Below are 21,475 nucleotides of genomic sequence, written 5' to 3'. Positions count from 1 at the left end.
GCCACAGAACTATGACTCCTTAATTTTCATTCTAAATTCTTTACATAGCTAATCTGGAGTTTCATTTTTCACTGGGTCAAATCAGTATCACAAACAAGGGCTGCTTGCTTTCAATGAATATGGAAAACACACATAGAATGAAATATAACACAACCATAAAATGATTAACAAAAGAAGACATTTTCTTTAAAAAAAAAAATTTATAATAAAATAACAGAAAGACAACTTACAAGCCATAATTTATGTATGAAAAGAATTTAATGTTAGTATCAAAGTTTGGAGCACAGCCTTTGTGCTTTATGGAAGGGAGTTTTAAGAAAATCTGTTTCTTTCTCTTCTTTTTCAGCATTTTCCATAAGGGCAGGCACCTGGGGAAGAAGCAGAAATAGACTGAACAAACTAAAAATACCCTTGTCACACATCAGCTCTAGAAGAGTAGCTTATTGGTTAAGGTTCGGTTCACACTGTGGTTCCTTGTGACCCTGGACAAGTCACTTAACACTCCATTGACCTAGGCCACTTTGGTTGTACCACATAAAGGCAGTATGTATCAAGAATCTAATAAACTAACATTAAAGCTGTGCAAGATCAACTTTCAAATGTTATTTTGAGAGACATTTTGAAGCTTCAAAAGTCATAAGGTTAGGGGGACATATTCTAACCTTATGTCTCAAGGTTCTGAAGAATGAGTTGATCCTATCCTGGTTTTATTCCAGGGAATATGCAATTCTACTTTTTGCATGAAAAAAATGGGAACTCCAAATCCCATAGATGCAACTAAGGAAAACCCGAGTGACTTAATCTGTTTTTGATTACTTGGACCCATTTGATTTACCTCAATTTGCTGATCTTACCGTGTCACATGGGCCATAATAACTACCATAGCATCTCAAGGCTTGACTACTGTAATGCCACAAAAACCCCCAACAACTCAGATGCTTAACAGATCATACAAAATACGATTAAACTTATAATAAAGGCAAAAAAGTACGATCACATGACACCCCTTCTGATCAATGCATATTGGCTTCCAATCTCTCACAGAACATACAAAATATTATTATTAGCATTTAAAACTCAAATCATTCCATACTCCAGAGTTTATAGACACTCTTGATTCCAAATGCCCCCTCAAGATCTCTTCGATCAAATACCCAACACTTACTTTTAATCCATTCCTTGCATCAAATAACGTACAACACTACATGTACATCAATTTTTTCAGTAACTGCTCCTCAACTATGGAACTCTATGCCAACTCACTTATGAGAAGAATCATTAGACCGCTTCAAATCGAATTAAAAACTTTTCTATTTAAAGATGCATTTGACCACTAATCTCAAAATACATTTCTTTCTAAAGATGCATTTGACCTATATCCTTAAAAATATATCCGCTGCAGATGGGATCTGCTCAATGTACTAACCCTTTACGTCTCTCTGTCCTATTCATTATTGTAGCTCTCCCCCCTAACTCATTGTTTCTAAATGTATGTCTGTCTCTGTCTCTGTCACTTATAATGTATAACCCTGATTTTAAAGTTATATACGCTCCTTAGAAATATGATAAGTGGGATAACAAATTTTAATAAACTTGAAACTTGAACTTTGATAGCTATGGAGATTACTATAAAATTAAGTAATAAGGAAGGGGGTGGACTGGATATTGTATTAAAAACAAGCTGAAGGTGACAAGTTTTGAAATGCCCTACTGGTAGAAGTGGTAGATTTTGGGCATGTTTTGAACAGTTATGTTGGTTACTGGTAAAAGACATTCAGTTTAGTTTATTACAAAGTTTGATATACCTCCCTTCAAAAGACACAGAAAACTGGTTTACAATCTAGAAGCCTCCCCTTTTGAATCTTCTCACTAGATTTTTTGCTCTACTTTCAATCTCCTCCCCCATCTGCTGGTACTATATTGATCTCAAAATTACAATAGTGCAGCATGTCCTGTATTAGTATTTCCTAATTCCATTATAATAGGGACCTCAACATCTATCTTGATGACAATAGTTCCTCATTTAGTGAAGATTTTCTCTGTTTCATCAAAGATCTCCACCTTACACAATTTTTTTTATAAAAAGTTAAATTGTATTTTAACAAAATTTATTTGGCTGGGTAAAAAGGCTTTAGTATCTCTACAAAAACCGATTACAGAGGGAGGGGGTAAATTTTCCTAACTTCTATAGGTATCATCAATCCTATATTATGCGCCAGGGTATGTATTGGATCCTCCCTGAGCCTGTTGATAATATCCCAGATTGGTTTTTCTTGGAATGGCGCTTCATGTTTCCCCTGCGATTATGCCATGTACTTAGTATCAAAATGCCTAGAGTATATAAGGAAAATAGATTACTTGTAGACACATGGAAAACAATAAGATATGTGATCAATTTAACATCTATTCCAATTAATACATCAACAAATCAAACTATATGGCTGAACTCCAAGATTCAAATAGGCGGATATAAAGTCATTTGCAACCTATCCCTGAAAACAGGAGTGATTCCGGAGGATTGGAAGATAGCCAACGCCACGCCCATCTTTAAAAAGGGATCAAGAGGTGACCCGGGAAACTACAGACTGGTGAGTCTCACCTCAGTTCCGGGGAAAATGGCAGAAGCACTGATAAAAGAAAACATCGATGAACATTTGGAAAGAAACAAACTTCTGAAAACAAGCCAACATGGTTTCTGCAGGGGGAGATCGTGCCTAACTAACTTATTTCACTTCTTTCAAGGAATTAACAAACAGATGGACAGAGGAGACCCCATAGACATTATATACCTGGATTTCCAAAAAGCCTTTGACAAGGTGCCTCACGAGCATCTACTCCGGAAACTGAAGAACCATGGGGTGGACGGAGATGTACATAGATGGATCAGAAACTGGTTGGCGGGTAGGAAACAGAGGGTAGGGGTGAAGGGCCACTATTCGGACTGGAGGAGGGTCCAGAGTGGTGTTCCGCAGGGCTCAGAGCTCGGGCCGCTGCTATTTAATATATTCATAAATGATCTAGAAACAGGGACGAAGTGTGAGACAATAAAATTTGCGGATGACACCAAACTATTTAGTGGAGCTAGGACTAAAGAGGACTGTGAAGAATTGCAAAGGGACTTGAACAAACTAGGGGAATGGACGACAAGATGGCAGATGAAGTTCAACGTTGAGAAATGTAAAGTATTGCATCTGGGAAGCAGAAACCCGAGGTACAACTATACGATGGGAGGGATGTTAGCAAATGAGAGTACCCAAGAAAGGGATTTGGGGGTAATGGTGGATATGACAATGAAGCCGACGGCACAGTGCGCAGCGGCCGCTAAGAGAGCGAATAGAATGCTAGGTATAATCAAGAAGGGTATTACAACCAGGACGAAAGAAGTCATCCTGCCGTTGTATCGGACGATGGTGCGCCCGCATCTGGAATACTGTGTCCAATATTGGTCACCTTACCTTAAGAAGGATATGGCGTTACTCGAGAGGGTTCAGAGGAGAGCGACGCTTCTGATAAAAGGGATGGAAAACCTTTCATAAGCTGAGAGATTGGAGAAACTGGGATTCTTTTCCCTGGAGAAGAGGACACTTAGAGGGGATATGATAGAGACTTATAAGATCATGAGGGGCATAGAGAGAGTAGAGAGGGACAGATTCTTCAAACTTTCAAAAAATAAAAGAACAAGAGGGCATTCGGAAAAGTTGAAAGGGGACAGATTCAAAACAAATGCTAGGAAGTTCTTCTTTACCCAGCGTGTGGTGGACACCTGGAATGCGCTTCCAGAGGACGTAATAGGGCAGAGTACGGTATTGGGGTTTAAGAAAGGATTGGACAATTTCCTGCTGGAAAGGGGGTTAGAAGGGTATAAATAGAGGATTACTGCACAGGTCCTGGACCTGTTGGGCCGCCGCGTGAGCAGGCTGCTAGGCACGATAGACCCCCAGGTCTGACCCAGCAGAGGCATTGCTTATGTTCTTATGAAGCATTGGATGATTGCAGGAATACGTGTATTAGAAGATGCTATTTCTAATAGTAAACTGCTTAAGTTTTCACAGTTGCAACATAAATATGGTCTTAATAATTCACAAAGTTATAGATGGTTGCAACTGAAGCAGGCTATTCAGGCGGGGTTCCCTGAATGGAAAAATCTCACTAATCAATATAGTTTAGAGTTCTAATGTTTTCAGGTGGACTTCCTGGGACACCAGGCCGCACAGTGGTACAAATTAATATCTGGATTTATAAATAAAAAACCAAAAACTGGTCTTCGGGACATTTGAAGCATTGAGATCAAGCATCAAATTACGGCTTCTCAGTGGCCACAAATTTGGTCTTGGAGGATGAGATGTGCAATGTCTGCATCTATGAGACAAACTTGGTTTTTTCTGTTACATAGAGCATTTTGGACCCCTGTTCGTTTACATAAATTAGAGAGCTCTAAGTCTGATAGATGTTGGCACTGCAATCTCGAAGCTGGGACTTTAGATCATCTTTTATTCTATTGTCCATTTAGTTTGGATTTTTGGAAATCAATATGGGGCCAAATAAATAGTTTATTGGAAAATCCGGTGGCCCTGTCATATGATACTATTTTATTTGGCATGTCAATGAGGGCAAAGAGTCAAATATCCTCAAAAAATAATAAGCTCTTGCTAATTATGACTGGAGTCGCCATTCAACTAATTACTTTTAATTGGAAGAACTGGAATAGATTAAACTTTAATTTCTGGTGGAATTCTTTATGCCATATATATAAGATGGAAAGAATATTAGCCATACAGAAAATACATTTTAATAAATTCAAAGATGTTTGGCGACCATTAACAGAATATTGTAATGAGTAAATAACACTTTTCCCTTATTTACATAATTGTAACTGAGAGGGTGGGAGTGGGGGTTTCTGATCTTACATTAATTGCTTGGATTAGTAGAAAAGAATATATTATATGATATACATGATTACATATGATATGGTAAGGGTGGGGGGATACATTTCATTAATTTAAGATGATTATAATAGAAATTCAAGTGATGTTTGTAAGTTTAAATGTTATTTCTGATTACACTTGTAAGTTGTAAAAATGAATAAAGATTTGAAAAAAAAACACAAAACAAAATAATTTATTACTGTACCTGTACATACTGCCAGACATATCCTAGATGCTGTCTTCTCAAACATGTATCTGTCACTTTGAGCAGTTGTCAGTCAACTTCTCTACCTTGGATGGACCACTGTTTGATAGGTTTTCTTCTGATTGTTTGTATAAAGGCAGTCTCCGGTTTAAGGAAGCCCGTCATACGTCAGACTCGTACTTACGAACCGGGGTCGTGCTCTCCCTTCATGTGCCAACGTGACTCTTTTCCTCCCTTCCTGTCCCAATGCACCCTTCTCCTCCCTTCTGTTGCTTAACGCGTCCCTCCTCCTCCTCCTCACTTGCCTCCCTCCCGCAGGTGTTACCTCCTGTGGCCAGCTCCCTCCTCCCTGCCATACTTTTCAAAGCTGCAACCACGTTTCCTCTACACTTGGCCTGCAGCTGACTCAGAAGCCTTCCCTTCCTGTCCCAATGTGTCCCTCTTCCTCCCTTCCAAGTCTGAGCACACCCCTCATCCTCCCTCTCAATTGTCTCTCTCCCACGGGTGTTACCTCCTCTGGCCAGCTCCCTCCTCTCTGCCGTACTTCTCAAAGATGTGGCCTACAGCAGACCCAGAAGTCTTCCCTCTTGCTGGGAGGGAGACAAGTGAGAAGGAGTACGAGGGGCACGTTGGGACATGGAAGGGAGGAAGAGGGGCACTTTGGAACACATAAGGAGGAAACTTCAGACAAAGGATGGAGGGAGGGAGGGGGCATCCAGCATCTGCTCCCCCCTTCTCCCCTCCCCACTAACATCCAATGTCTTCTCCCTTCTCTCTCTCTCCATCCACTTCACTTCTATCAGCATCTGCCCCCTCTCTCTCTCTCCAACCCAATTCCATCCAGTATCTTTTCCTCTTCTGTCTTACTCTCCCCCTCTCCCTGCACCTCAATTCCATCAGCATCTGCACCCTCTCTCTCCCTTTACCACCCTTCCATACCAGTATCCTGCTCCCTTCTCTCTCCCTCTACCCCAATGCCATCCAGTATTCTGCCCCCTCACCTCTCTACTGCTGTTATATGCTTCTGGAACAAGCAGCAGTGGCTGTAAACTTAAATGTAGCCATCGCAGGACCTTTCTGCTCCATAACAAAGAAGTGACACCAGAAGGGTGGACCAGCAGCCGCAGGGACGTGCAGGAAGATCCTACAATGGCTGAATTTAAAGTTTACTGCCGCTGCTGCTGGTTTGGGAAAGCAGTAGCAGCAAATTAAGGCAAGAGGCCCTGGACCCAGTGTGCCAGCTATGCACCCCCTTAGAGCATGCACCCAGGGTGGACTGCCCTCCCCCCCCCCCCCCCCACACCCTTGGTACACCACTGTTTTGGACTGACCTCATTTATTCAGAAAAAGTTGGTTAGGACAAACCTGCTATTCTTTAGTAATTAGATTTGTCAGTGGCATTTGATCTTGTCAATCATAAAGTGTTATCATAGATTGCAAGACATGGATCTCTCAGGAACAGCATTGCATTGGTTTAAATTGTACTTATCACATTGCACCTATAGAATTTTGTGGAATGAAAGCTTCTCTGATCAACATATTCTCTCCTGTGGGGTTCTGCAAGGTACAATTTTAGCATTTATCCTGCAGAAAGTATCGGCATAAAATATATTTAAACTGCTTTCATTGTACCACAGAAAGGCAGTATATCAAATCCACGACCCTTTACCCATTAATATCTTTATGATATCTTTGTATAATACAATCTCTTAAATTAATATCTTTCATATATGCAGATTAGACGGCATACAAATTTTGATTATAAGTGGAGGAGTAGCCTAATGTTTAGTGCAGGGGAACTTATGACTTTGAGAAAGTCTATTAAACTTCTACCTGTATATAATATGTAACCATTTTGACTATAACCACAGAAAGACAGTGTATCAAATCTCAGCCCCCCCCCCCCCCCCCAATCCCTTATGTTCAACTCTAACAATTCCTGTGTCATGGCTTCTCTCAACTTGCTGTTATTGCAAATTGGCTATTAACAATCAACATGAAGTTAAATCCTGAGAAGTCTAGAAGCTTACTGGTCATAAGAACTTAAGAATTGCTGCTGCTGGGTCATATTCAGTCCACAGTGGTCAGCATTTATTTTTGTCACTTCTGACTGTCATGGGCAGAATTAGCCCTGGATATTCAATACCAGGCCATGTCCGGGCACTGGCACTGAATTTATTTATTTATTTTAGGTATTTTTATACCGCCTATCAAAGTGGGAATATTTGGGACTAATTCATTCTGTGCTAACCAGCAAGGTCTTATGTGAGCCCTGGTCTATATTCAGCCAGGACCTGCATAAGACACTTTTATATGGGTCCTGGTTGAATATCAGCCATGACTTGCATAAGAATATCTGGCTAGATCCCAAACTCTCTCCACCCCCAAAGATTCGATGATTCAGTTCCATACCCTGATCATCATAAATGTCCCTTTGGTTACTCCTTCCTCCCATCCCCCCAAACATCACAAAAGCTCCCGTTCTGCTCAGGGCAGGATTAATTCATCGAGGGCCCCTAGGCACACAAGTACACTGGGCCCCCCTGCCCCACTCCACCATGCGCCCAGGCAGAAACAGGAAGCTGCATTAGAGGGAAGCTTTGGGCAAGCAGCACCGCTTGCACAATTACAGTTCCCGTTGCCTTTCTTACTCGCGTTGCTTGCTTGTCTTACTTTCTGTTGATGGGAGGGGGCCACGTTGCCGATCGGGGTGGGTCCCATAGCCGTTTGGAAAAAAACAATGTTGATGCCCTCCTTCATCGGGCCCCCCTGACCATTTCGGGCCCTAGGCACGTGCCTACTTGACCTATTGGTTAATCCTGCCCTGGTTCTGATCCCTTCCTTCACTCCCATCCCCCTGAACATTACAAAATTCCCCACCCCCCAGGATATCTCTGATCTTAATTGCCTGATTTCTGATGGTTTAGTAGGGGAACAAATGGAAGTGATGCCCACTCACTTCCGCCTGTTGTGGTTGCCTTTTCAAGATGGTTGTAACAACCTCTAGCAGCAGCTGAGTCGGTATGTACCTATTCCCTTGATAGACCACTAGGGATTGGACAAATAGGATTTGAGGGAAGGTCTTTCATGATGCTCAGAGGGGAGTGGAAGAGAGCGGGGCCTTTTGTAATTTTTGAGGAGATTGGAACGGTGGCTATTGTGGATGGGAGAGAGGGAAAGAGACTCAATCTATTCTCCATGATCAGAGAAAGGCAGTAGCTGTGACCCTGGGAGCCAGCAAACCAACGTAATGAAATGGAGAGTTTGAATTATGTAAGGGAATTTATATGGAGCAGAGTAAAAGGAACAGAGACTCAACATAAAATCCAACAAAGAGAACAAGTGGTAAGTGGGATAGAACACGTCAACCTTGGAACAAACAAACTTATTTCTATAAATTCAAAATAAATACAAGAGCGCATGAATAAAAAACATGTATACAAAGTCCTATTGATGTAATCGTCCTTATATTGAAAGGATTCAGCCAATGACCCGACACGGTCCGTGTTTCAGCCCCCAGATGGAAACCTGCCTCAGGGGCGTGTCTGTTGGTCCACTAGATGTCACTCCAGTGCTGGGAATACAAACTATAAAAATTATATAAGAATACTAAGAGCATTTAAAAGGCTCATAGAAAATCTGAAGGTGTTGAAAAACTGAAGGTGGACAAAGCGATGGGACCGGACGGGATCCATCCCAGGATGCTGAGGGAGCTCAGAGAGGTTCTGGCGGGTCCTATTAAAGACTTGTTCAACAAATCTCTGGAGACGGGAGTGGTTCCTGGGGATTGGAGGAAAGCGGATGAGGTCCCTATTCACAAAAGTGGTCACAGGAATGAAGCGGGAAACTACAGGCCGGTGAGCCTCACTTCGGTTGTTGGAAAATAATGGAAGTGTTGCTGAAAGAAAGATAGAGTACTTCTTTGAATCTAATGGGTTACAGGATCCGAGGCAACATGGTTTACAAAAGGTAAATCGTGCCAAACGAACCTGATTGAATTTTTTGATTGGGTGACTGGAGAGCTGGATCGAGGACATATGCCAGATGTAATTTATTTAGATTTCATAGGAGGCTCTTGAACAAACTTGAAGGGCTGAAGTTAGGCCCCAAAGTGGTGAACTGGGCTAGAAACTGGCTGTTGGACAGACGCCAGGGGGTGGTGGTTAATGAAAGTCGCTCAGAGGAATGAAAGGTGAGTAGTGGAGTCCCTCAGGGTTCGGTGCTGGGGCCGATCCTGTTCAATATGTTTGTGAGTGACACTGCTGAAGGGTTAGAAGGAAAAGTTTGCCTTTTTGCGGATAATTCCAAGATTTGTAACAGAGTAGAGGGAGTGGAAAATATGAAAAAGGATCTGCAAAGTTAGAGGAATGGTCTAAAACCTGGTAACTAAAATTCAATGCAAAGAAATGCAGAGTAATGCATTTGGGGATTAATAATCTGAAAGAACTATATATGCTGGGAGGTGAGAAGCTGATATGCTCGGATGGGGAGAGGGACCTTGGGGTGATAGTGTCTGAAGATCTAAAGGTGAAAAAACAGTGTGACAAGGCGGTGGCTGCTGCTGGAAAATGCTGGGCTGTATAAAGAGAGGCGTAACCAGTAGAAGGAAGAAGGTATTGATGCTCCTGTACAGGTCGTTGGTGAGGCCCCACTTGGAGTATTGTGTTCAATTTTGGAGACCGTATCTGGTAAAGGACATAAGAAGACTTGAAGCGGTCCAGAGGAGGGTGACGAAAATGACAGGAGGCTTACGCCAGAAGACGTATGAGGAGAATATGTATACCCTAGAGAGGAAAGGAGGGACAGGGGAGATATGATTCAGACGTTTAAATACTTGAAGGGTATTAATGTAGAACAAAATCTTTTCCAGAGAAAGGAAAATGGTAAAATCAGAGGACATAATTTGAGGTTGAGGGGTGGTAGATTCAAGAGCGATGTTAGGAAATTCTACTTTACATAGAGGGTGGTGGATGCCTGGAATGCGCTCCCGAGAGAGGTGGTAGAGAAGAAAACGATGACAGAGTTCAAAGAAGCGTGGGATGAACACAGAGAATCTTGAATCAGAAAATAATAGTAAATATTGAACTATTGCCAGTACTGGGCAGACTTGCACGGTCTGTGTCTGTATATGGCCATGTGGGGGAGGATGGGCTGGGGAGGGCTTCAATGGCTGGGAGGGTGTAGATGGGCCAGAGTGAGTCTTGACGGAGATTTCGGCAGTTGGAACCCAAGCACAGTACTGGGTAGAGCTTTGGTTTCTTGCCCAGAAATAGCTAAGAAGAAAAAATTAAAAAAATTTAAATTGAATCAGGAAGGGCAGACTGGATGGACTATTCAGGTCTTTATCTGCTGTCATCTACTATGTTACTATGTTACTTTGTGTTTTTATTCATGTGCTCTTTTATTTATTTTGAATATATAGAAATAATAGTTTGTCTGTCCCAAGGTTGACGTGTTCTATCATACTCCTCACTTGGGAATTTATTTGCACATTAGCCCAAAATAGATACATCACAATGGGGATTCTAGATGAAGAATTTTAATATAGCAGATGACAGCAAAAAAAGACTGAAACGGTCCATGTAGTCTTCCCAGTAAAGTTGCTAGGGTTGTAATTGCTACTCTGTACAGGTTATCCACATCCCTCACATCTTAATATAGGAAATTTCTATGTGACAATGAAAGTCTTTATCTCTGCCAATTTTCAGAAGAAGCCCTTCATTACTCACCTCTGCGTCCATACCGCATGAAGCCATTGAGTCCATATTTGGAATCTTTACCACCTAGAGATAAAAGCCAGAAATAAGAAATTGGTTTCATTCTTAGTATTCTTAGTATTTGACATAGCTTATTGTTTTATTGTTTATTTAAAACTTCTTTACTGCTACTAATGATTATGAAGTCAATTCAAAGTGGTTTACAAGAGTAGCTATGCTAGAAATATGAACATTAACTCCAATACTGATGGTATAGTTCTTGAGCTACAATATTTGAACTATAGTCCAGAAGTAACAATACACTGCAGAAGTTATGATAAAAAAAGCCTAGAAATGGTGTGGCATACAGAATTACAGTAGACTCTCTATTAACCAGAACTCTCAAGCAACCAGCCAAAAAAAAAAAAAATAAAAATCCTCAAAGGAATACTGTAATACTTTAAATATAAATGAAAATAAAATAAATTTCTGGCGGAAATTTAAGTGTAAACTTGGCACACCACACCTGAGTATGTCCACATGTTGCCTATTACATGTCCAGTAGTTTGTCTGGAACAGTTTATGGTATGGCATAGTATAGGATATACTGTAGTAATAGTTAGGCCTATTTTAATAGTAACTCTCAAGCAACCAGAAACAACATTTATCCGGCATCTATCAATCCTCATGGGTGCCAGTTAACCAAGAGTCTACTGTAGATTGTTTCTGAGATGCCCAATATACCTATATATATGAACAAATCATTTACCTTAATCTTTCCTTTGATTGACTCAACAATAAAGAATACTATAAGCCTATATCCTCTCATTATACTTATTTATATCTTATACCTCTATAAATCTACATACTGTACTATACTTTTGGTTGCCATTTAAATGTATCATGATTTAAACTTTCTTAGTAATTCCTGCTTCACCTTATCATGTATGGACTGTGATATAGTGAGATATTTCCACCGTATTTCTACCCTCCCCCCTTTGATGATTCTTATATTAATTAAAGTAATCTGAGAAAAGGAAGGTCGTCACTCCTTTCTTGAATTTTTTTGTATCTTTTTCTAGTTTTAATTCCTTTGGTAGGGAGTTCCACCACATTGGAGCCACCACTGAGAACATTCTTTTCCTGACACTTTTATATTCGATGTCTTTGAATGATGGTACAGTATAATCTCGTTATAACGGACTTCAAGGGACCTGGAAAAACAGTCCATTATATCCAGAGTTGCATTTTTTTTAAAAACTTTATTTAAGTCAACTTGAAACAACGTACAATCAATGAACAACAGTCACTGCACAACCATATCATCAACATCAATAACAAAACTCAGCAAAACATTGGTATGGCACAAAATGATTGCAAAACCAGAACACTAAAAGATATTCTAAAGCATTATGTCGTACTGTACTGGAAAGAAAAATAATCTGTCATTTTCTTCTGGGCTGCATTTTGATACTATATCGCCATGCACCTTGTAGGCGGATCCTGCATTTCTGTTATAGCCGAACAAAACTACAGCTAAAAGCGGCTCTGGGGACCAAATTGTTTGTCCATTATATGCGAGTCCAGTATATGCAGTGATTTTCTGCATGTTAATAAAGGCACACGGCCGGGACCAGCGGGCCTCATCTGCTATAAATGATATTCCGTTATAAGCAAGTCCGTTATAACGAGATTATACTGTATTTCCAATACGCATTCTTGACTTGAGCAAAGTGTGCTTGTTGTAGTATGGTTGTGTAATCTGGTTACTAAGTGGTTCTGAAAGATGAATGATTGTGTGTCAACAACATGATCTTGAATTTCACCCTACTTTCAATTGGGAGCCAGGGTAATTCTTTCAGAATCTGGGTGGCACTCATGTATTTTGATTTTCCCAGCAGAAATCTTGCTGCTGTATTCTGTACTATCTGGATCTGTTTGATCATATACTTAGGAACGCTAGCATAATTGCATTGCAATAATCCAAAATAGAGAGAACCAGGGATATTATTACTTTGGACACTGCTTGATAGTTCAAATATGGTTTTACTTCCTTCTTTCTTCAGCAAGTATTTGCTAGTTCAACGTGCCCTTAACGTTCTATCCCCACCCCACTTTCTCCTTTTCATCTAAATAATGTAACTTTTTCCCCTCCTCCCCTATTACCCTCACTTTCTAGTTTGTCTAGTCTTTGTCATTTATGTTCAACTTAGATATTTTTATACACTTTCTACTATTTTTAATCTCCCTTTTATATTTTATTGTTAACCGGCCAGACATTTGTTTGATGGTTGGGATATTAAAAACTAATAAACTTGGAAACTTAGTCCTCTGACCCAGTAGAGTTTGCCATAAGCATTTTTAACAATGCATTGAATTTGTATTGACATGTTTAAATTTGGGTTCAGCCACACCCCTAAGTTTTTCACACTCTGTGGATGACTTTATGATATTTAAATTAATCGTTAGTTGATATCTTGGGTAGTTCTCTCCCCATCTGTTAATCAGAAATAGTTCAGTTTTATCCTTGTTGTCTGGAACCAACCAAAGAGCTTCTCCAGGCCTGTCTTAATCCTTAGTTAAGTTTCAACATCCCACTTCTTTAGTGGGATGATTATTTGGACATCATCTGCATAGATGTAACATTCCCAACCCAGTTCTCTGATGAATTTACCCAATGGTAATTATGTGGGGTTCTTGCTCTTTTTTATTGAATTTTCAACTGTTATACGTAATCCAAAAACGCCATTAAAGAAAATGGAAATCACTAAACATACAAGAATAAGAAAATCTTACATGACATCATCAAGCATTCATCAAGAGAGAAGTTATTAATTCAAAAAGAAGTAAAAATCCCAATAAGAAGTATATTAGGATAATAATCCTATTAGTAATAGAGCGTTATATAATATCAATTATAATCTTATCAAGACTATTATTCTCATTGTCTTTCAGAAATTGTTCTAACTGAAGTGGATCCCAAAAACTAAAATCATGATTCTGAAAATTTAATAAATATTTACAAGGAGAAATGTTCTAGTTCTGATCTGCACATTGTGTGGAGGTAGAATATCAGCTTCCATATAATTAATTTTATTATGGTGTGTTAAACTGAGCTTTTCTTTTACTTTCATTCTCATTTTGCTCCTTGTTGTTGGAGCATCATATATCTCATGTTTTTGCAGAAACTCAAGTTAAAGTAGATGTGGCAAGAAACATGGTTCTTTGAGTTTGTCTGGCAGGGTCTATTGGTTTTTTTTTAAACATGGGTGACCTGGGTCTAATAGGAGTGCTGCGCGAGGCTCTGCTGTCATTTACTGTGTTACTGAAGCTACTACCCTCTAAGAAGCTACTGCCATAGGCAGCTGGCCAGTCTTGCCTAATAGTTGGGGCAGTCTTTGCTCCACCCCCATTTTGGAGGCTCGGCGGGAGGCACCAGCTTATTCCTCGCTTCAGGCAGCAAAAATATGACTGCTTTCAGTAATCAGTAACATAACATAACATAGATTCTTATACTGTATACTGCAACGACCTCACAGTTCTGTGCAGTTTACAGATCAAGAAATACTAACAATATAGTGGATCAAAGTAAATTAATCTTGATATTTACCAAAGAGATATGTTTTCAACATTTTTCTGAAAGTTGAATAGGTGAAAAATGATATATACTGTAAGTATTAATTTGTTTTTCCCACAGAGCCGCCTGATATGCCAACATTTTACCAAGGAATCGTTTGTAGACACAACCCTTTACTGATGGAAAATCAAAGAGGCGTACTATATGTAGATGTTTCCTGTTTACAAATTTGAAACAATGAAAAAGATTAACTTGGCATATACAGCCAAATTTGAAAATCACTTTAGTCTCCATTGTCAACCAATGTAATCTATGATAATATTGCGAGATAGAAGTGATGGTTGAGGACAAGGCTAAGAGATTGCAGCACATAATTTTCTATGCATTCTCCTCAGCTGCTTTGTGACAGTTGAATACAGCAGGCTCATGGAGCCAATTTAACAAGAGACATGTTAAAAATCAGGGCTATTGATATGGTGTTTGAGATTAGCATGGGTATTTTACATGGCACCATTTTGCATATCATTAGCATACTACCTTCTGTACTAAGCCAATCACCTAGTGCTAATGTTAAAAAAAAAAATTCATACTAATTTTTTAAAGCACATTTTTACTACTTTTTAAAGTCAAACTCTTTGTGAGGCCATAGTAGTGGGTATTTTGCAGCATTGGTTGGAGGCCGTTCTGCCATCTTTTTGGCATTGGAAAGCGGCATATCACCCCCTCATGCTCTTAGAGGTGCACCCCTACATATAAGCAACAAAAACATTTTTGGATGGCCTGGGAGCCTTATATCCAACATTTACCAGCAACAGCCCGCAGCTTAGTCTTGAACACTCTGCATTTGTAAGCTCCACAGTTGAAGTACTATCTTTTGGGAGGTATCATGGAGGGCTTGGGTGAGGGGAGGTGGAAGGTGGGTAAGGGGATGGGGGTCTTATGGGTTGGCGGTAGGATGGGACAGGGAGGGGGGACTATAGGTCTTTGGGGACAGTTCTTTTAGGGTTGAGCTGTTCATGAGGGATGGCTTTTTGGTGTAAATCAGGGTTTTTTGCTTTGTTTCTTAGTACCATTTTACTCCTCAGGAGTTCTCCGGATGGCTCTGAATATGATTGTATTTGAGTGTACATGCTTTCTCTGGTTTTCTATCATTACTAGCTATGTTGTTTTGTAGGTGGTGTTCACTGGGGGAGGGGGAGAGGTGAGTGTTCCAGAGTGTTAGGAGAACATTTATGTATAATGGGGAACTTCCATTTGTACTAAATTGTTTATGGCGTGTTTGCTCTGTTGTGCTTCCACTAAAACATACATTATTCTAAAGTCAAACCCTTGAATTGCTCTCTGTTGAGAACCAGTACTTTGATATTTGAGGTCTGTTCAAAAAGTTCCAGGACTGATTTTATAAGAATTTATTAAACAATCTTATGATATATTCCATTGGGTCCCCTTCAAAGTACTCCCCTTCCCTACATATACACTTTTCCCAACGTCGTTTCCACTTCTGGAAACAGTCCTTAAACACTTCTTCGGGAATCACCAAAAGTTGCTGCATCAAATTTTGCTTTATTCTTCAATGGTGTCGAATTGCTTTCTTTTCGGCATGGATTTAAGTTTAGGAAACAAGAAGAAGTCAGCAGGGGCCAAGTCAGGAGAGTAAGGAGGCTGGGGAAGAACTGTCGTTGTGTTTTTTTGCACAAAATTCATGGTTGTTTTTCTGGTCATCACCGTGGAACAAACTTCCCCAAATTCTCTGTTAGAATGTTGTGACATAAACCAATGGAAATGTTGCATTCCTCTGCCATCTTTCTAACAGTTAATCGCTGATCAGTGTGCACAAGAACCCTCATCAGTTGATGTTGATCTTCCAGTTCATGAATCTTCTTCCACTGATTCACAACTACTTTTGAAGTGTGAATACCATTCAAACACCTTCCATGACTCATGACATGTTCCCCATAAGCCACTTTCAATGTTTCATAAGTGGTCTTGCCCAATTTAAAACAGGACTTCATACTGTAGCACTGCTCATTAAGGTCACACATGATGAAAAATAGCCGATCACAAAAACTGCTGTAGCTCGGAGACGAAAACAGATATCAACAAACAGAAAAAAGGAGGCTACTTGCGAGGTTTCAAGCTACTCACCGCCGCTTAGCATGTATCAAAATAACTTCCTTTTGGTGAGAAATTAAAACTGTCCTAGAAATTTTTTGACAGACCTCGTATAATATTTCTTCTTTGTAGGACATAAAAATAAAATTGATGATAACATTAGTGGCCATAGCATGAATTTACCATATGAATTGGGACTCTGTCCTGCACCCAGCTGTCCATATCCACCTATAGATAAAGAAAAAAAATGAACTGCTCAGAACAATAAGAAAATGTAGTTGCATATAGATATACAGGGCAATTCTATAACTGGGTGCATGATTTATGGTTTATTTGAACTTGATATAGTGCCATATACCTAATCCATTACCATTGCGGATCACAGCAGTTTACATTTCAGAAACAAATCATCATTAAAAGAATAGAAAGGAGCTACAAATACTGGACAGGAAAGTAAGCATTATCTCAAGCTCAATCATTCTATCATACCAAGGAGAAAACAGTTTGGGAAGCAAAAGAAATAGGGGGATGAGGTAAGGGATGGAGGAAAGGATGTTTAAGTGGAAAAAGTGCAGATCGGTGATCAGAGACCATGGCCACCCTAATCCTTATGGAAAGCTTGTTAAAAATGGCCAAATTTTCAGTCTAGATTTGAATTTTTAAATGATAGTTCTTGTCTGATGGTGAATGGTAACATATTGTACAATGATGGTGTGACAAAGAAAAAAGCTCTATGTTGCATAGATTCAAGTTGTGCATTCTTAGGGCCAGAAAAAACTAATCGGTTATCATTTAACAATCAATCAGAGAGAACAAGCTGGGGAGTAAGGTATGGTAAGTGATGAGTGGTATTCGGGGAAACCTGTTCTTGTGCCTTGAAGGTGTTTGAAGACAAGACACTGCTTTGTTGGTAGCCAATGTTGTTTCTGGAGACATGGTCATAGTGATGATCGTAACAAAGAAGTCTGATGGCAATGTCTTGAGTGGATTGGAGTTTCTTAAGTTGGGTATGAGCACAACCTAAGTAAATGGTGTAGCAGTAATCCAATCTGGTGATCAGAAGTGCAAGTATAAGAGAGTAGAAAGAATCATGATCAAAATAGCATCTTAATGAGTGTAGCTGACGAAGAATAAAGAAACTGGATTTACAGAGTTTAGAGATCTGTGAGCTGTGAATTTAGGATAATACTCAAATAGAGGAAAGAGTTTACTGGCCTAATGTCTGTATTGAATATGTTTAGTTTGATATTAGGTTCCGGTAATCCCCTGTGAATCAAACTGTTGTTTTTTTGTGTATTTATTACTAATCTATGAGCAGTTTGGAAGTGAATTCAGTAATGAGGTGAATGGATTTGTAGGGAAAATGAGAATATCATGTGCATAAAAATCAAAGACTGAATAACTATGGCAGGAGGACTGATAAACAGATTAAAGAGAAGTGGTAATAGGATGGAATCCTGGGGGACTCCACATGGCTGCGAACAAGGTAAAGTCTATAATGGAATCTTGATGCTAAGATGCTGTTATAGAAGTGGTGCTCGGTGCATGTTATTGAGATACCTACCTTGAAGTGCCAAATTATAGGATTGCCCCTGTATCCCCAAATTCTATAAATAGTGCTCAAAATTGCATGTACAAATTGGCTGTGCACCCAATTTATACATGCAGTTTAATTAATACGCAGCTGGAATTAGAAGAAGTTTGGACAAGTTTCTAGAGGAAAAGTTCATAAACAAGTAGATTTGGGAAAGTTGCCACTTATCTCTAGGAGTGATGTACAAGGAATAGATCTATTTGCTGGTATCAGTTGAGTACTTCTAAGCAACCCAGATTAGCTATTGCCTGAGACAGAAAGCTGGGCTTGATTGTCCTTTGTAATGGTGTAGTAAGGGGGGGGGGGCAGACCACCCCAGGTGCCGTCTTCACAGGGGGCACAGGTGCCTCTCCTCCTCTCCTCTGTGGCCGCTTGATAACAGTGATCATAATATGATCAGATTTGATATAATCCCTGGAATAAGTTTACACAGGAAATCCAATACAAAACTTAACTTAAAAAAGAGACTATGATAAAATGAGGAGAATGGTAAAAAAGAAACTTAAAGGTGCAGCTACAAAGGTCAAAAATATTCATCAAGCATGGATGTTATTTAAAAAATTTCATCCTGGAAGCCCAGACTAGATATATTCCATGTATTAAAAAAGGAGGAAGGAAGACCAAACAACAGCCAACATGGTTAGCAAGTGAGGTGAAGGAAGATATTAAGAGCTAAAAGAGAATCCTTCAGAAAGTGGAAGAAGGATCTGACTAAAAATAATTCAAAACAACACAAAGAATGTCAGGTCAAATGCAATGTGCTAATAAGGAAGTCAAAGAGAGATTTTGAAAAGAAGATTGCTCTGGAAGCAAAAACACACAGTAAAAACTTTTTAAAAGTATATTAAAAGCAAGAAGTTGGGAAAAGAATTAGTCAGACCACTAGACAACCAAGAGATAAAAGGGGCTCTCAGGGAAGACAAGGACATAGCAGAGAGATTAAATGAATTATTTGCCTTGGTCTTCACTGAGGAAGATGTGGGGGGAGATACTGGTGCCAGAAATTGCATTCAATTCTGATGAATCAGAGAAACCCATACAAATCCCTGTAATACTGGATGATGTAATGGGTTAATCTGACAAATTGAACTATAGCAAATTGTCTGGATTGGATGGTATACATCCCAGAGTATGGACAGAATTGAAAAATAAACTTGCAGAGCTATTGTTAGTAATTAGTAATTTTTTTTTTTAAAAACCCAGCATAGTACCAAAAAACTGGAGGGTGGCCAACGTAACGCCAATTTTTAAAAAGTGTTCCAGAGGTGATCTGGGAAATTATATACCGGTGAGTCCGACGTCGGTGAAAATGGTAAAGACTAATATAAAGAGCAAAATGACAGAACATATAAGTAAGCATGGATTAATGAATGAAAGCCAACATGGTTTTAGTCAAGGGAAATCTTGCCTCATCAATCTACTGCATTTCTTTGAAGGGGTGAATGAACATTTGATATTGCATGTTTGGATTTTCAAAAGGCTTTTGACAAAGCACCTCATGAAAGACTTTTAAGGAAATTAGAAAGTCATGGGATAGCAATTAATGTCCTTTTATGGATTGAGAACTCGTTGAAAGACAGAAAACAGACAGTGGGTGTAAATAACATAGAAACATAGAAATAGACGGCAGATAAGGGCCCACGGCCCATCTAGTCTGCCCACCTTAATGTCCCTCCCCTACCTTTGCCCTGTGAATAGATCCCATGTGCCGATCCCATTTGGCCTTAAAATCAGGCACGCTGCTGGCCTCAATCACCTGTAGTGGAAGACTATTCCAGCGATCAACCACTCTTTCAGTGAAAAATAATTTCCTGGTGTCACCTCGTAGTTTCCCGCCCCTGATTTTCAAGGATGCCCTCTTGTTGTCGTGGGACCCTTGAAAAAGAAGATATCTTCCTCCGCCTCGATGCGGCCCGTAAGATACTTGAACGTCTCGATCATGTCCCCCCTCTCTCTGCGCTCCTCGAGCGAGTATAGCTGTAATTTGTCAAGCCGTTTTTCGTATGGTAGATCCTTGAGTCCCGAGACCATCCGGGTGGCCATTCTTTGCACCGACTCCAGTCTCAGCACATCCTTGCGATAATGCGGCCTCCAGAATTGCACACAGTATTCCAGGTGGGGCCTCACCATGGATCTATACAATGGCATAATGACTTCCGCCTTACGACTGACGAAACCCCTTCGTATGCAGCCCATGATTTGTCTTGCCTTGGACGAAGCCTGCTCCACTTGATTGGCAGACTTCATGTCCTCACTGACGATTACCCCCAAGTCTCGTTCTGCTACCGTTTTTGCTAGGATCTCGCCATTAAGGGTATAAGACTTGCATGGATTCTGGCTGCCCAGGTGCATAACTTTGCATTTTTTGGCATTGAAGTTGAGTTGCCATGTCCTAGACCATCGCTCCAGTAGGAGTAGGTCGTGCATCATGTTGTCGGGCACTGAATCTTCGTCTGTTGTGCATTTGCCCACTACATTACTCAGTTTGGCGTCATCGGCGAATAATGTTATTTTACCTCGAAGCCCTTCTGCCAAGTCTCTTATAAAGATGTTGAATAGGATTGGGCCCAAGACTGAGCCCTGTGGTACTCCACTAATCACCTCCGTCATTTCGGAGGGGGTGCCGTTCACCACCACCCTTTGGAGCCTACCTCCAAGCCAGCTCCCAACCCATTTTGTCAATGTGTTACCTAATCCTATAGAACTCATCTTGCTCAGTAACCTGCGGTGTGGTACGCTATCGAATGCTTTGCTAAAGTCCAGGTACACGATGTCCAGGGACTCCCCAATATCCAGCTTCCCCGTTACCCAGTCAAAGAAGCTGATCAGGTTGGATTGGCAGGATCTCCCCTTAGTAAAACCATGTTGTCGGGGATCCCGTAGATTCTCCTCATCCAGGATCTTATCTAATTGGTGTTTGATTAGAGTTTCCATTAGTTTGCTCACTATCGATGTTAGACTCACTGGTCTGTAGTTTGCTGTCTCCATCTTTGAGCCTTTCTTGTGGAGGTTAATGGTTAATGGTTAATATTCTCAATGGAGAAGGGCAAGTAGTGGGGTTCCCCGGGGGGGGGGGGGTCTATGCTGCTTTTTAAATATTGCTATTGTAAACCTTTTGTATATTAGCAGAATATCAAGTGAAATAAATCTGAAATTGATAGTCTGAGTCAGAGTAGGACAAGGTATGAATAGCTGGCTGTCTAACAACTGAGAGATGCTTGACATTTGATGATAATATATGCTGATAAGGGTGATGACGATTGTTCAGATAAGAATACAGTATGACATAGAGGCTAGATGTCAGATACTACAACTATTGTTTATCCAAGGATTTTATACTAGAGCTGAAAAGTGAATACTGGCCTG

General features: G+C 40.1%; 1 protein-coding gene across 1 annotated transcript in view; it reads right to left on the bottom strand.

The window, feature by feature from the left end:
• Nucleotides 1-232: 232 nt before the first annotated feature.
• The window catches only part of LOC117361472 (fibroin heavy chain-like), an 85,430-nt gene continuing 64,187 nt past the window's right edge, over nucleotides 233-21,475 (bottom strand). The window contains exons 20-22 of the mRNA XM_033946862.1: nucleotides 16,699-16,743; nucleotides 10,860-10,913; nucleotides 233-368 (exon numbers count right to left, since the gene is read on the bottom strand). Coding sequence (XP_033802753.1) covers nucleotides 343-368; nucleotides 10,860-10,913; nucleotides 16,699-16,743 — 125 coding nt within the window. The 3' untranslated portion in view covers nucleotides 233-342. The remainder of the gene's footprint in view (nucleotides 369-10,859; nucleotides 10,914-16,698; nucleotides 16,744-21,475) is intronic.

Source organism: Geotrypetes seraphini, chromosome 5 (assembly GCF_902459505.1).
Source record: "Geotrypetes seraphini chromosome 5, aGeoSer1.1, whole genome shotgun sequence".
In the NCBI taxonomy this organism is placed as follows: Eukaryota; Metazoa; Chordata; class Amphibia; order Gymnophiona; family Dermophiidae; genus Geotrypetes; species Geotrypetes seraphini.
The sequence above is the reverse complement of the archived record's forward strand: the minus strand, read 5'-3'. Positions and strand labels throughout refer to the sequence as shown.